Source organism: Galeopterus variegatus, unplaced genomic scaffold (genome assembly GCF_000696425.1).
Source record: "Galeopterus variegatus unplaced genomic scaffold, G_variegatus-3.0.2 Scaffold657, whole genome shotgun sequence".
Lineage (NCBI taxonomy): Eukaryota > Metazoa > Chordata > Mammalia > Dermoptera > Cynocephalidae > Galeopterus > Galeopterus variegatus.
Genome location: NW_007726768.1, coordinates 127,507 through 145,148, shown reverse-complemented (window position 1 = coordinate 145,148; position 17,642 = coordinate 127,507). Strand labels below are relative to the sequence as shown.

The 17,642-nt window shown below is 36.0% G+C and overlaps 1 protein-coding gene across 1 annotated transcript in view; it reads left to right on the top strand.

The window, feature by feature from the left end:
- Window positions 1–17,642, top strand: part of MYO9A (myosin IXA) — a 331,403-nt gene that overhangs the window by 237,142 nt on the left and 76,619 nt on the right. Inside the window, exon 27 of the mRNA XM_008571047.1 lies at window positions 13,968–14,080. Within this exon, the coding sequence (XP_008569269.1) occupies window positions 13,968–14,080 (113 nt within the window). The remainder of the gene's footprint in view (window positions 1–13,967; window positions 14,081–17,642) is intronic.

The window sequence follows — 17,642 nt, the reverse complement described above, 5'->3', positions numbered from 1 at the left end:
CGGACACGGAAAAAAAAAAAAAAAAAAAAAAAAATGAACATGAATTTTTAAAAATTTAGTGAGCAAAGATGTGTCTCCCTGGACCAACCCAGCCAATTAAAAGGCTATATGTGATGTAATATGAATTTGTATTAATCACAGATTATAACACTGGAGTAGTGATTGAATAAAGCTGCACTATTTTTGACTAAGAATATAACTTTATCATCATCTCAACCAAAATTAGGTATATATGTGGTTTGACAAGTATAAGTGTATTTATGGATATATTAAATGAAGAGTTTCATTTTGGAATTGTCCTAGAAAATACACAATATAAGGATCCTCTATGTCTAAAATGTACTAAAACATTATCTCTGATGAAGGGGAGTGAGATACCTTTTTAGTCCATGCATATTCATAAGTAGGGTCTCTAGAGTTTTTCTTTAGTGTCTGTTCATTATGGGAGGAAAATTTTAGGATTGTCTTTATTTGACTTATTAAATATATTATCTGTGAAGTGTTTTAAGCTGTTTGATTTGTGTCAAAGACCTGGCTAATTAAAACTCCTTGAAATGAGGATACCTTCATTGTTTTTTATCTTTTGTTGGAGGTAGATCCAGTTTTTAAATGATAATTCTGATGGTTCTACAAAGGAAACAACAAACACGGAAAAATGCAGGACACATTCCCTGATTAGACAAATGAGTCGTCAACCTGAGCCAAAGTGTAGGACTGTAGAAGCTGGAAACAATCTGCCTGTCTGTGAAAGCCAAAATCTTCTTTTCAGTGTAGGATAAAATAACTCCATTTTGGAGGTGCCCTGTATTTGAGTTATAAATAATGAAATACTTGGATACTCTGTCATATGATTAGTAGTTAAATATATAATTATGTAATGGGACAAACTAATTTTAAAGTACTGTTTTATCCAGTGTACATGGATTAATTGTTTGTGAAGAATTTAGTGTTTTTAACTGCTGTTTTGTTCCTGAGAGTTTCCTTTGTAACAACTCTTAGTCCTTTTGGTAGTAGAATTCTTTCACACTGGGAACTCTTACTGAGATGAACCACAAAGTTGGGCTTTCTGCTTGGAGCATTTGGCTCCTTTCAGTGTTCTAGCCTCTGTTTACCTGCTTGACGGTCACTGCATGCCAGTAGTTGTGGAGCACCTCCCTGCACAGTGTTTTAGTCACCTCTCCAGCTTTCTCACTGTCCTTCTCTTTCATCACTAGCTATTTTAGGAACAGGTGGTGGTGCTTATTTCTGGTGGACACTTGCATGAAGAAGCTTTGCTTTCTAGAATATGCTGCTAGATTCTTGTTGGGGTTGGGGGTGGGGAGGGTAAGAACAGTTTTAAAATGTGTTTCTCTGTTTATCTTCAAAATATGCCACAGACAATGTTCTAACATTTTCTGATATTGTGAAAATGAAGACTTATTCTTTCTAAATGGAATCTATTGCATTCTCAAAATCTAGATATTTTCTGGATTTTAAATGGGTTTGATTTTTTGGGCACATGGATTTTTAAAAACTGGATTTTTTTTTTTTTTTTTCTGGACAAAGTGATCCTATCATTCTGATTATTTAATCATTAAATCTTGGTGGAAATGGCCCTCTGACCTTTCCAGTTGTGAAGAAACTAATCTAGTGGGATACAGACAGTTACAGAGAAAGTAACCAAAGGGGATTTGATAAGCATTACCTTTTAAGTTGGTTAATTATTAATCAGTTGTTACCTGCTGTGGGGAGGGGAGACAAGGATAGTAGTCTCCCTGTTTAGTGACTTTTAACTTCCTACTTCATACTCTGCCATTTGAATAACTGTTTAGTTTCTGTATGCTGCTCTCACTCAGTTCTTAATACCCACCATGTTGTCATTTACCCAAGAAGAATGACATGTTCTGCTAAGCAATATTTCTAAGGTGGCTTTCATATAGTTTTTTACTCTCTACTTCTTTAGTAAAGTGGCTTTCATATAGTTTTTTACTTTACTTCTGGATGGTACGTGGGTTAGTAAAATCATTTCTATTCTTTATTTGTAGGATTACGAGGGATCTTCAAAACATTCATGGGAAGATTAATATTATCTTTTAATTCAATTTTTCCATGAACTTTTAGAAGTTCCCTCATAGTATAGGAAACATACTTTTCTCTGTATCATTTCTTCTACCATTCCAGTCTTAAAGCAGCCATTTGTATGGATATGACTTCCAAATAGCTGTCTAAAATTTCAGTTTTCTTACTTACAGAATGGTAAAACTAAATTTCTCATTATCCCCCCCAAACTGCTCTCACTTCTTACATTCCTGTTTCTGTTTGTTATTCTCTGAGATATTCTCCAATCCTTATCTGTATTGAGTTTTCTTCTCTCCACTGTCAATTTTACAAAAGACTGCCAGAAAAACCTGTTGATCAAGCAAAGCTAAGTTTATTAGCTTATTACAGTAAGGGAAAATCCATCTTAACTGTGTCTTAGTAACATTTTATATGGGGGAAATCAGGAGAGGATATATATATATGATGTTAGGGCCTGGGCTGGGTGATTTCAAGGTGGGTCTTGTAAGGTGGAAAACTGGTTGGTGTTGAACAAAATTTATGACATACAGGTGTGGATTGGTAGCCCTAAAACAGCAGCCACACTGTTGAATATACACTTAGTATTTATATATGTACAGTCATGCATCACCTAAGATATAAACATCATAAAGTGTACTTTCACAAACCTAGATGGTACAGCCTACTACACACCTAGGCTATATGGTATGGCCATTTTAATCTTATGGGACCCCCATGGTATATGTGGTCCATTATTGACCAAAATGTTATCATATGGCACATGACTGTATTTTATTCCCCTTAAAAAATCAGGGACAGTTTTTAGCATTGCAACTATGTATTCTTTGAAAGTTTGGTAGAATTTCTCTATGAAACCATCTGGGATTGGTGCTTTTTTGTGGTGTAGTTCCTTGATAAGTTCCTCTATTTTTTTTTTTTTTAGGGAAACTGGTCTTTTATTTATTTAATGTATTTTTTAATTTTAAATTATCAGTATGCATTATAGTCGATTTTCATGACCCCTTACCTGTTCCTCTTCCCCCCTCCGTCACTCCCCTCCCCCAAACATCATATCTGTTCACTTGTCTTAAAAAGTTCAAGGAATTGTTGTTGATTGTTGTGTCTTCTTCCCCCCCCTTTGTTTGTGTGTTTATTTATTTACTTATTTTTAGCTCCTACAAATAAGTGAGAACATGTGGTATTTCTCTTTCTGTGCCTGACTTGTTTCACTTAATATAATTTTCTCTAAGTCCATCCATGTTGTTGCAAATGGTAGTATTTCATTTTTCTTTATGGCAGAGTAGTATTCCGTTGTGTAGATATACCACAGTTTCCTTATCCACTCATCTGATGATGGACATTTGGGCTGGTTCCAACTCCTGGCTATTGTAAATAGTGCTGCAGTAAACATTGGAGTACAGGTATCCTTCGGCAAGATGATTTCCGTTCCTCCAGGTATATTCCCAGCAGTGGAATAGCTGGGTCATATGGTAGATCTATCTGTAATTGTTTGAGGAACCTCCATACCATTTTCCATAAAGGCTGCACCATTTTGCAGCTGCACCAACAGTGTTCCTTTTTCTCCACAACGTCTCGAGTACTTATCCTTCTCAGTCTTATGGATATTAGCCATCCTGACTGCAGTGAGATGGTATCTTTGCCCATTTTGTAACTGGGTTATTTGTTTTTTTGCCGGTGTCTTTTGGATTTTGGCCATCCTAACTGGGGTGAGATGGTATCTCAGTGTGGTTTTGATTTGCTTTTCCTGGATGCTGAGTGATGTTGAGCATTTTTTCATATGACTGTTGGCCATTTGTATATCTTCCTTAGAGAATTGCCTGTTTAGCTCTTTTGCCCATTTTTTAATTGGGTTGCTTGTTTTTTTTTCTTGTAAAGTTGTTTGAGTTCCTTATATATTCTGGATATTAGTCCTTTGTCGGATGTATATTTTGCAAATATTTTCTCCCACTCTGTTGGTTGTCTTTTAGCTCTGTTAATTGTTTCTTTTGCTGTGCAGAAGCTTTTTAGTTTGATATAATCCCATTTGCTTATTTTTCCTATAGTTGCGTGTGCTTTTTGGGTCCTATTCATGAAGTCTGTACCCACTCCTACTTCCTGGTGTATTCCCCTATGTTTTCTTTAAGGAGTTTCATCGTTTTAGGATGTATATTTAATTCTTTAATCCATTTTAAGTTGATTTGGTATATGGTGAGAGATACGGGTCTAGTTTCATTCTCCTACATATAAATATCCAGTTTTCCCAGCACCATCTGTTGAAGAGGCACTCTCTTCCCCAGTATGTAGATTTGCAACCTTTGCAAAGATCAGATGGTTGTAGGTGTATGGGTTGATTTCTGGGTTCTCTATTCTATTCCATTGATCCATGTGTTTGTTTTTATGCCCTTACCATGCTGTTTTGGTTATTATAGCTTTGTAGTATAGTTTAAAGTCAGGTAGTGTTATGTCTCCTGCTTTATTTTTTTTGCTCAGGATTGTTTTGGATGTGCATGGTATTTTGTTGTTCCATATAAATGTTTTTATACTTTTTTCCATTTCTGAGGAAAATGTCATTGGAATTTTGATGGGGATTGTATTAAATCTGTAGATCACTTTAGGTAATATGGACATTTTCACAATGTTAATTCTTCCAATCCAAGAGCATGGGATATCTTTCCATCATCTTCTGTCTTCTTTAATTTCTCTCAACAGTGGTTTGTAGTTCTCTTCATAGAGATCTTTCACATCCTTGGTTAAATTTATTCCTAAGTATTTTATTTTTTTGGTGGCTATTGTAAATGGGCTAGCTTTCTTGAATTCTTTTTTCTGCATGTTCACTGTTGGAGTATAGAAATGCTACTGATTTTCGTGTGTTGATTTTGTATACTGCAACTTTACTGAAATCATTTATCAACTCTAGGAGTTTTTTTGTAGAGGCTTTAGGCTGTTCAAAATAGAGCATCATATCATGCACAGACAGGGACAGTTTGATTTCTTCTTTTCCAATCTGTATGCCCTTTATTTCCTTCTCTTCTCTAATTGCTGTGGCTAGTACTTCCAACACTATGATGAATAGGAGTGGTGAGAGTGGGCATCCTTGTCTAGTTCCTGTTCAGAATGATATTGGCATTGGGCTTATCATATATGGCTTTAATTGTGTTGAGATATTTTCCATCTATACCTAACTTGTAAAGAGTCTTTATCATGAACGAGTGTTGAATTTTGTAAAATGCTTTTTCACCATCTATAGAGATGATCATATGGTTTTTGTCTTTGCTTTTATTGATGTGATGTATCACATTTATTGATTTGTATATGTTGAACCAACCTTGTATCCCTGGGATGAATCCTACTTGATCATTGTGTATAATTTTCTGTATATGTTGCTGTATTCTGTTAGCTAGTATTTTTGCATGTATATTCATCAAGGATATCGGCCTGTAGTTTTCTATTTCTGATGTATCTTTGTCTGGTTTTGGTATCAGGGTGATGTTTGGCTCATAGAATGAGTTTGGGAAAATGGCCTTTGTTTCAGTCTTTAGGAACAGTTTCTAGAGAATTGGTATCAGTTCCTCTTTGAAGGTTTGGGAGAACTCTGCAGTGAACCTGTCCGGTCCTGGGCTTTTCTTTGTTGGGAGCCTTCTGCTAACAGCTTCAATCTCTTTTCTTGTTACTGGTCTGTTCAGATTTTCTATATCTTCTTGGCTCAGTTCTAGTAGTTTGTATGCATCCAGAAATTTATCCATTTTCTCCAGATTTTCAAATGTGTTGGCATGTAGTTGTTTATAATAGTGTCTAATGATTTCTTGTACTTCTGAGGTGTCAGTTGCAATTTCACCTTTTTTATTTCTAATTTTTGTTATTTGGGTCTTCTCTCTTTCTTAGTTAGCGTGGCTAAAGGTTTGTCGATTTTATTTATCTTTTCAAAAAACCAACTTTTTGTTTCATTGATCTTTTGTGTCATTTTTCTGTTTTCTATTTCATTTAGTTCTGCTCTGATCTTAATTATTTCTTTTTGTCTACTAACTTTGGGTTTGGATTGTTCTTGTTTTTCTAGATCGTTAAGGTGAAGTGTTAGGTTGTTCATTTTCCATCTTTCCATTCTTCTGCAGTAACCATTAATGCGATAATACTGCGTTTACTGTATCCCAGAGGTTTTGGTATGATGTGTCATTATTTTCATTAGTTTCACGAAGTTTTTTGATTTCCTGTTTAATTTCTTCTTGGACCCATATGTCATTAAATAGACTGTTGTTTAATTTCTGTTTGTTCGTATAGTTTCCAGAGTTTCGTATATTATTGATTTCTAATTTTAATCCTTTGTAATCAGAAAAAATACATGGAATAATTCCAGTCTTTTTGAATTTGTTAAGACTTGCTTTGTGACCTAACATGTGATCTATCCTGCAGAATGTTCCATGTACTGATGAGAAGAATGAATATTCTGAGGTTGTTGGATGGAATGTTCTGTAGATATCTGCCAAGTCCAAATGGTCTAAAGTGTTGTTTAGATCCTATGTTTCTGTATTGATTTTTTGCCTCAATGATTTGTCCAAAGTTGAGAGTGGGGTGTTCAGGTCCCCCACTATTATGGTGTTAGTGTCTGTCTCCTTTAGATCTAATAGTGTTTGCTTTGTAAATCTGGCATGCTCTGACAATGGGTGCGTATGTATTATTATTGTTATGTCTTCTTAACGGATAGATCCTTTTATCATTATATAGTGGCCTTCTTTATCTCTTTTTTTGGTATTTCCTATTTTATCTGATATGAGAATAGCTACTTAAGCTCGTTTTTCATTTCTGTTTGCATGATATATCTTTTTCCATCCTTTCACACTTAGTTTATGTGTGTCTTTACAGGTCAGGTGAGTCTCTTGGAGACAGCATATTGTTGGGTCCACCTTTTTAATCCATTTAGTCAGTCTGTGTCTTTTGAATGGGGAATTTAATCCCTTCACATTTAGAGTTATTATTGAAAGGTGTTGATTTACTCATAGCATTTTATTGATTTTTGTTTAGATGCCTTAAGTACTTTTTGTTCCTTCCTTAATTTTCTGTTTGTCTTAAGTATCTAGTCTTCCTTTTATTCTAATTTCTGTTTGTCTTCTGTATTTGTTGGTTTCTTGGGGTGATGAACAATTTTTTTCTCTTTTGTTAGCGTTTTTGTTTTGCTGGTAGGTTTTGTCCTTTCTCGAGTATTCATGGCAGTGAAGGTTGTTTATGAGGTATCAAACCCAGCACTTCCTTGAGAATGTCTTGTAAGGCTGGTCATGTGGTAGTGAACTCCCACAGTTTTTGTTTGTCTGAGAAATATACTATTCATCCTTTACTTTGGAAGGATAGCCTTGCTGGGTAAAGTATTCTTGGCTGGCAATTTTTGTCTTTTAGTATTTTGAATATATCATCCCATTTCTTTCTGGCTTTTAGGGTTTCTGATGAGAAGTCTGATGTTATTCTGATTGGAGCTCCCTTATAGGTGACTTGCCGCTTCTCTCTTGCTACTTTTAAGATTCTCTCTTTGTCTTTGAGTTTTGCCAGTTTGACTATCACATGTCTTGGAGGGGACCTTTTTGGGTTGAATGTGTTTGGGGATCTTTGGACTTCCTAAACCTGGAGATCTATGGCTTTCCCTGTACCTGGGAAGTTTTCTGCTATTATTTCATTGAGTATGTTTACAATGCCATTTCCTTTTTTCTCCCCTTCTGGAATACCCATGATTCAGATATTTGAGTGCTTAAGATTGTCTGTTATCTCTCTTAGATTTTCTTAAATTTTAAAAATTCTTTTGTCTTTTTTCTGGTCTGCCTGCATTAATTCAAATAGCCTGTCTTCAAGGTCAGAAATTCTCTCTTCTGCTTCTTCTAGCCTGCTGGTTAGACTCTCTGTTGTGTTTTTTATTTCATTGAGTGAATCCTTCAGCTGCACAAGCTCAGCTATATTCTTTTTCAAGGCACTGATTTCTTTGTACATTTCTTCTTTCAGATCCTGTATTTTTTTTCTCATTTCATTGTGTTTTCTGAGTTTTCTTTTTTTTTTTAATTTTGTCGATATACAATGTGGTTGATTATTGTGGCCCATTACCGAAACCTCCCTCCCTCCTCCCTCTCTTCCCTCCCACCCAACAACTAACTGAGTTTTCTTTTATCTCATTTAGTTTCCTTAGAATTGTTGCTCTAAATTTCTTGTCAGTCATTTCAAAGACTTCCTGTTCTGTAGGATCTAGAGCTTGAGAGTTATTGTTTTCCTTTGGTTGTGATGTACTTTTTTGATTTTTCGTATTTCTGTTATCTTTCCTTTGGGTTTTGTCACTGTTGCAGGGGGTATCACAGTCCACTCTCTTCACCCTGATGTCTGGCTTGTATCGTGAAGGGACTGCCAATTCTCAACAGCAGGAACTAGCCTGGGCTGGGAGCCCTGCGATGCCTGTCTTTTCCAGCACAGCTGTCTCAGGGCATGCGGGCCCCAAGGCTCTTAAGTCTTTGAAAGTGGTGGGCACCAACCTGGGCTGAAGGTCCGACAGCGCCTGCCTTTTCTGACACAGCTGTTTCAGAGCATATGGGCCCCGAGGCTCTTAAGTCTTTCTAAGTAGTGGGGACTGACCTGGGCTGAAGTTCCTGTAGCGCCTCCCTTTACCTGTGCAACTGTCTCAGAGCGTGTGGGCCCTGAGACTCCAAAACTGGTCTTTTTAAGCTTTTTATCTTTTGGGGTCAATTTTGGTAAATAGTTTTTTCATATGAAATTATATACCCTTTTCACACTATTTTGTTGTTAGCTTGCTTTATATTTTATTTTTGGGAAGTCTATTGCCAGTCTAATTCTTTTGCCCTTATAAGTTATTAGATCTTTTAGACTGGAGGCCTTCAGAATTTTTCTTTATATTTCAATTCTAGGATATGTCTTTAAGTTTATCGTTACAAATTAATTATCCCTCATATCTGCAGAGCTTTTTCAGTAATGTAAATTCTGGTCTTGTCTTATTTTTGATAAGTTATGTTCCATTGTTTTGTTTTTCTTGTTAGAGACTCCAATTATATGTGTTTGTTTGTTTTTGCCTGTTGTCCATTTCAACCACCTTTTCTCTGACCTTTTTTATTTCTTTCTTTGTCATTTTTATATTCTTTATTAATTTTCTGCCTTTACTCTATCTCTTCTAAATTTTTATGTGTGCCTTTTTTCCCTTGGACACTTTGTAAGTTGGTCTTCATTTTAGAGTTAATTTTTATTTTTCTTTTAGTTCTTTCCTGTGTATTGGTCCATTTTGTGTTGCTATAACAGAATACCTGAAACTGGATGATTTCTATAAAGAAAAACGATGTTTATTGCAATTGCAACCAAGTCTGGTGGTGGCGACAGTGACTCAGGAGTCTCACATTGCAAGATGGTGGAAGCAGACAAAACTCTCCTCTTCTTTTAAAGCCCTCAGAACCACGTCCCTGACCACCATTTTTAATTCATTCGCTATAGCACGTTCCTACAATTCAATCACCTCTTCAAAGCTCCACCTTCCAATTACCATAATAGGATTTCCCACTCTCTGAACAGTCACAGTGGGGACTACATTTCCATTACATAAAACTTGGGGGACACAATTCAAGCTTCAATGAGTTTTGGAGGGACTTAATTCAATCCACTACATTCCTGAATTCACTCAACATTCTTTTCATTTCTTTATGTTTTTAGTGAGGGATGGGGTCCATTTCTGGTTTTAGTTTTTTAATTTCTGACTCAGAAGGTTTTTCTATATATAAGGATATTTAGTTCATTTTGAGAGTTAACTAATCTCTTCTGCTTCGTGCATATTTTTTTTTTTGGTGGGGCAGTGGGGTTAATCTAATGAGTTGATTCTCATTTGATATATATATATATTTTTTTCCTTTTTGTCTTTTTTACTGACCGGTAACGGGGGATTGTAACCCTCAGTGTTGCGACCGTACCGGGGACCGGCAACGGAATCGCAACCCTCGGTGTTGCGCCCGCACCACGCTCAGCCAGTGAGCGGGAACCGGTCTCCACATGGGATCCGAACCCTCGGCGGGAGCACCGTTGCACTCCCAAGCGGTGCACTCTCCAGTGCGCCACCGGGCCAGCCCGATATTTTGTTTTCTTATGGTTGCTTTGTGTAGATTTTGAATGTTTAAATTTATTCATTTTTTCTATTTGGAGTAATTTATAAGATAAGTTGAAGAACTTCCTCTTCTGTCAGTGTGGCAAAGAGCAGTTTCTTTAATCGACAGCATGTTCTTGTTATAAGATAAGTTGAAGAACTTCCTCTTCTGTCAGTGTGGCAAAGAGCAGTTTCTTTAATCAACAGCATGTTCTTGTTTTTTTTTTTAGTGGTGCAATGTTGTATGTCCTCCAGGGTTTTGTTTGTTTGTTTGTTTGTTTTGTCCTTTTTGAGACCGGCCGCACCACGCTCAGCCAGTGAGTGCTGTGAGTGCACCAGTCATCCCTATATAGGATCCAAACCCGCGGCGGGAACGCTGCTGTGCTCCCAGTGCTGCACTCCCCCGAGTGCGCCACAGGCTCAGCCCAACTCCAGGGGTTTTTTTGCTTCTCTTTTGCCTTGCTGGATTCTAAATTTCTGGCATCTGTGTCTTTTCCTCTTCACTGCCCAGTCTCCAAAGGGTACCTCTTCCTTCCTTTTTACCTTCTTTTCTCCAGAAGCAGTGCCTTTTAAAAATATGTCACCTTGAATTATATGCATTTTAAAGTCCTTTCCCTGAAGTCAGTTTTCTAATCTACTAGTTAGGGTGGACCTCTTTTTGGCAATGATTTTAGATCAATTCTAAGCTCATTGCTAGTTTTACTCTTTTCTCTTTTGCACAGTTTTTCCTGGACTGCCCTTACTGTATGCAAAAGCTTGTAGTGGGATTGTCAGAGAGTTTACTAGGATTAAGTGTTTGTTTTTTTGCTTACAGGTAGTTTAAAGTTTGTGTGTTCTCCTCTTTGTAGTTATGTTGCAAGTATAGGTTTTGTTTAGTTTTATTTTTCTTCTGGTTTTGTATTGTTTTGGAAGAATGTGTCACTGTATTTGTATATAGGCAACTTCCTAGAAGTTTTTAAGACACTCTTAATCTGTAAATTTCCCCTTCCTTTTTTTCTCCCCCCCTCTCTAGCAATTTATTTGTTAAGGAAACAGGGTCATTTGTCTGTTGAATTTCCCACATTTCTGGATTTTGCTGATTGTAACCCTGTGTTGTCATGTAAAGTTACATTATACCAGTTTACAGGAAATACCAGAAATAAATATCCAGGTAGATTGAAAGTTTCGATCACATTTCAGTTTAATTTTTTTTAGGAAAATACTTTATAGATGTTGGCAAGTATACACTGTTGCATCATGTTAAGGGCCACATCTCTGTTTTTGTGATATTAAGATTGATCATAGGATCATGTATTATTGGCCTGATCCTGATTTATTAGTATTATTTTATAATCGAAGTATAATAAGTACAGTGAAATGCACAGATCTTCAGTGTACAGTTTGATCATTTTTGAAATATGCATACAACTATGTAACTTACATTCCTGTAAAGATCTCTGTAACCTTAAAATTTCTCTCATGTTTCTACTCAACTTTTCCCCTTCCACTCCACTCTCAGAAGCAACCACTATTCTAGAACTTAATATAAATGTAATTGAATAGTATGTATTCTGTGGTGGGAAGAATTCTAAGATGGCCCCACAAGATTCCTGGACCCACTGAAAACACACTCTCTCTCAGTTATTTAATCAGACACTAATATAGGTTCAGTTGTAAAGGGATTTTGCAGATGTAATTAAGGTACCAAATCAGCTGGGGATATTTTCCAAGTGGGACTGACCTAATCACATGACCCCTTAAAAGCATTTCTTGGCTGGTCATAAAAGAGAGTCAGAGATTCCTAGCACAGGAAGTTATGGCTTGGTATCATAGATTCTTATTATACCCAACTTGAAGATATCTTCATGTTTGCTAATCTTTTCTTCTGCAATATCTAATTGGTTGTTAGTCCCATCCAGCATACAGTTTAGACACTGAAGTCTTCATCTCTAGAAGTTGGATTTGAGTCTTTTTTATATCTTTCAGTTGTCTACTTACCTTTTTCAACATATGGAATGCAGTTATAATTACTGTTTTAATGTCCTTCTAATTCAATAACATTTGTGTCAGTTTTGAGTCAATATAAATACATTTTTCTCCTCATTTTGGGTCATATATTCCTACTTTTTTGAATGCCTGATTATTTTTTTATTGGATACCTGACATTGTGAATTTTGGCTTGTTGGGTGCTGGATATTTTTATGTTTAATTACTGTTCTTTATTATTTTCCAAAAATATTGCAGAGATTTGTCCTGGAATCTATTTGATCCTTTCAGGTCTTTCTTTTAGGATTTGTTAGGGTCAAGCAGTACTCAGTCTAGAGCTAATTATTCTCGACTATTGAGGCAAGATCCTCTGTGTACTTTGCTCATTGCCCTGAGAATCATAAAGTTATCTACTCTGGCTCTTGGACAAGGCACTATTACTAACCTTTTGTAAGTGATGAGCACTACTACCTTTAATCCTTTCAGGTGGTCCTTTCCCTGGTCTTGGGTTGTTTTCTCCCACATAAGTGTTTATTATTATTCAACTAAATACTCAATGGATACCTTCTGTAGATCTCTGGAGTTTTTTCTTTGTGCATCTCTCTCCTTTCCAGTACCGTGTTTTTGTTCTCTAGTCACCTTGGTCACTTTGGACTTTCAACTTCATGCGTTTAACTCAGAGAGTCTACTGCATTTCACCTGAATTTCTCCTTTCTGCGTCACAGCCTAGAAACTATGTCAAGGCAGGTGTAGGACTTTTTTTGTTTCCCATCTCTAAAGGATATCTTTTGTCTTGAAAACTGCTTTTAATATTATTTTGTCTGTTTTTTTTTTATTTGTTTCAAGCAAAAGCAGAAAACAGGTCTCTGTTACTCAGAAGCAGAAATCAGTTCTTTAAATTTTAACAACTGAGGATATTTTTCTGTTTCTGTTGATAAGGCCGTAGTCAAGCAAACCAAAAGGCTGAAAAAAGGATATTATAATTATAGAAAAATGAAATATTAGGAAATGACTTAGAATAGGCAAAGTCTCTCCTCAGAATGGGACTGTCTTTAGAGAGGCACATTATAAACAAATGGAACAAGAATTGCCAGTTGAAATTCATGTCCCAGTTTGATAGCTTATAAATTGTTTATAATTTAGACCATTAGTGATGGTAATGATCCTTTATATTTTGGTCCTTTGTTTTTCTTTCTTTTTTTTTTTTTTTTATAATGATGACCGGTAAGGGGATCTTAACCCTTGTCTTGGTGTTGTCAGCACCATGCTCAGCCATTGAGCTAACCGGCCATCCCTATATGGGATCCGAACCCGGGGCCTTGGTGTTATCAGCACCACACTCTCCCAAGTGAGCCACGGGCCGGCCCCCTTTGGTTTTTCTTACCTTTCTTTGGTTCTAGCTCTTTTAAATCCCTGACTGGATATAAGAAGAATCTATAATACCAAGTTAAGCCGTAAAAGTAATTACCACCTTTAGAACAAATAAAAGGAGATATGAATGACAATACTTAGCATTCTAGACTTATCAGGTCCTGGATCTTTTGTCTGTATCTTTAAGTGGTTTTGACTTTTTTCTTACCTTTCCACTTGAAATTCTTCATTAAATTGTCAGATAATATGAACTGGTGGGTCCTAGTCAGCATTTTTATTGACCCAAATCTTCCTTAATTCAGATTACTTTAGGAAGTTAATGGAGTTTTTGGTAGCATCTATTATTTCAGTGAATCTCTGAATAATATTAAAGTATTTTTGTGTATTTTTTAACAGTTGTGATTTTTAAATAATTCTGTAACCTTGTTTTAATTACAGTGCTATCATATATGTACTTGGTTTTAAAGTCTTTTGCAATATGTAATTATTGCAGACATCACAGAGATTTTCTTCAGTTGGTGAACAATCAAAGCTTCATAAAGCTATGTCTCAAGGAGAGATTACAAAGTTGGTGGTGAGACAGAAGGCTTCAGATCCAGATATAAGGTATGAAGTATACACAGAGTTAATAGGGGAAGTATAATTTTATTTAATAATTGTAGTTTAAATACTGAGCCTTTTTTAAAAAAACACAATTGATAGAGAAGCTGCTTTTGAAATTAAATTCCTTTACTGAATTTCAAAAAATATTAAGTACCTAATGTTGATAGGCATATAGTAGTTCAGAGATATATAATGAATTTTATCTTCTTCTATGCTTTAGAAGTATGATTTAGGGGAAGTCTCTCAATCATTATATGACTTGTAGTCTTTTGTTGTAAACCTAGAGATTAGACCAGATGAGACTGAAAATATGTTCCACCTTTGGACTTGGATTCTGTTTTGAGCTAAGTGTTGTAGAAATGGACCTGGAAAGGACTTTCAGGAAATAATTCTGTTCTTTTTAAGAGAGCTCATGGAATTATTTTTCAAATAAATATCTTTGTCCCTTATTGTGTTATATAAGCATGTGGGCCCTCACTGAAAACTTCAAGATCATGTTGAAATCTTTCTGGTTCATAACCCTATTAAAGACTACTTTCTCACTGACTGTAGAGGCATAAACTAAGGTAACCCAAATTCAGAACAGATTATATTGGAAATCAAATATTGAGAAAAAAGATATAATATAGTAGAAAGAACATATACCTGGAGGTAGCAGATTAAACTTCCACATCCTCCCCCCAAATTGCTAAAATGACCAGACGTACAAAGGACCAAAAAACAAAACAAAACAAAACAGAAACAAAAACAGATGTGGAAAAAACTGCAATAAAAGTGTAGTATCCATGGGGCCAGCCCGGTGGCGCACTGCTACAGTGTGCCGCTTGGGAGCGTAGCGGCGCTCCCGCCGAGGGTTTGGATCCCACATATAGACCAGCCGCTCACTGGCTGAGCGAGGTGTGGGCGCAGCACCGAGGGTTGCGATCCTGTTGCCGGTCCCGGTCTGGTACGGGCGCGACACTGAGGGTTGCGATCCGTTGCCGGTCACGAAAAAAGACAAAAAGGAAAAAAAAAAAAAGTGTAGTATCCAAAAAGTAAATAGACTTTAAATTTTAAATGTCTTGATGGACAAGAGAAAGCTGAATTCTAAACCAACTAGGTAAAGCTAAGAAGAAGCATCTAGCTGACTGACCCTCCCTAGTCCTAGGACAAAATAAGAAATTTGTTCTCTGAAAAGAGTAAAAGAAAAGATCATTGGACTTGGAGTTTATCAGATACAGTTGATGGCTGAGGCACATGATTTAAACAAGGCAATTTAATGACTGTTTACATTCTGAATGTACGATCCCCTAGCTCTTTTCCCTTTGCTCAGCTTCCACATTTCCCATACTCTCTAAGCAACTGGTTCAAAGAGTCTTTAGGACTTTTGGCTAGCCCTCAAGGAAAGACATGAGGAGATTGATATCAGGGGCTCTATCTGCAAAATTGACCAGCCAGATAACCCTGTAAGGAAGACTATAATCTAGAAGCCCCACAATACACACTAGAGCTTCCAAGCAGCTTTTTTTTTCCCTACTCTTTTTTTTTTTCTCCCTGCTTGGAGGTAGCTGGCTGGTATAGGGATCCAAACCCTTGACCTTGGTGTTATAACACCATGCTCTGACCAGCTGAGCAAACCAGCCAGTCCCTTTTTTGCCTACTTTTAATCATAATCAGATACCAGTGATCACACATTTGAGGAAATACTTTATATTGAAGAAACCAAAACTAACAGATAAAATACAACTTGGAGGAAATAAACTATGCAGCAAATAGAAAACTTCAAGACAGACAAATACAAATACCCAAAGACTTTCTGTATAGTAAATATAATTACATTTATTGAAACCAAACAGTGTACATGAAAGAGAAACTTTCATAATAAAAAGAGCTTTAGAAAATTAAAAATTTGATAGCATAAATGAACAACTCAGAAGGGTTAGAAGGAAAATTGACAACATACCTTAGAAAGTTGAGCAAAAAGATGAAGGGGTAGAAGAGATAAAAAAAAAATTAGAGAATCAGTTTAGGAGATCCAATGACCCGATGATAGGAGCTCTGGAAAGATAGAACCGAGAAAATGGAGAGGAGCAAATTATTAATAATACATTCAACTAAATTTCACAGAACTGAATGACCTGAGTTTACAGATTGAAAGGGCCCATTGAGTGCCCAACATAATGGATGATAATTGGCCCATATAAAAAAACATGTTGTTGTAAAACAAGAGACAAAAGGAACCTCCATTATGATGATAAAAGTAACTTTTCACATGACAGCTGCACAGCAAGCAATAGGGAAACCACTTCAGCTTGGAACAGGTTAGAAGGCTCTGGGAAACATTTCATCAGGAAGATGAAACTGATGGAGTATCTAATGTTTGTTGAACATAGTGAGAAGAGATATACACAAATGGGAGGTGAATTGTATGGAGAAAAGTGAGCAAATGAAAAACAAAACAATTCTCGAGCGATTGAAAAAGAAACCTCTAGAATAAAATAAGTCATGTAGGGAACTACATGCCTTGATTGTGAATATTATTTGCATAATAATAATAAATACTGAATATTGCTAACAAGTAAATATTGTATATTGATCTAGCTAAAATTACAGTATAATTCTATTGGGGGTACATGTTAGTGGCGGGAGTAGGACAGGAGTGGTAGAAGATACTTAATCATTATCTGTGGTCATGAGTATGACAGCAATATAAGCATGTTTGATATCAGAAGGATCAGTTAAATCCATTCAGAAGGATTCCCTCCAGGGAACAGAAAATGGTATGAGTGGCAAAAGGATGCTGTTGTTTGTAATATGCATTGTAGAATAATTTCTCTTTATAATATTTGAATGTATAGTTTAGTAATAAGCTTTTTATTTAAAAAAAGAAAGAAACAAAAGAAGAAAGAGCATGGGCTTCAAAACTAGATAGGCCTGATTTTAACTTCCATCTCCATTAGCCCTCTGAGCTTCAGTTTGCTCATATGTAAAGTAAGGATAATAATACCTATTTATCATGGTAGTTGTGAAAATTAGGGATATCATATGTAGTTCCTGTCACCCAATATATGCTCAAGTTTTTTTTTTTATTGAGTGAATGAACATACAGATGAACAAACAAATTAATGTACAAGTAAGCCTCCTAGTACAAGGTTAGAATACATAATATATGGTCAGTAAATATGAGTTGTTATTATTTGAAGGTACTTCCATGATTTATATGATTAAAGAGGATGTATAACCACTAAGAGGCGATATAGTGTAGTAAGTGTGATTCTCAACTTTGTTACTCACTGGCTGTATAACCTTGGAAAGCTACCTAATGTTTAAAGTCTCCAGTTTTTCACCTGTAAAATATTTATAGTAGTTTGTTAAAAGTAATGTCGTTATAGTTAAATAAGGTACTCCTACGTATTAGTCTGTTTCTGTTGCTTATAACAAAATACCTGGAACTGGGTGTTTTATAAAGAAAATGAAATTTATTGCTTACAGTTTCTGAAGCTGGGAAGTCCATAGTCCATTTGGTGGTGGCAACAGTGACCCAGGGAGAGAGAGAGACAGATTCTCCTCTTCTTTTAAAGCCCTC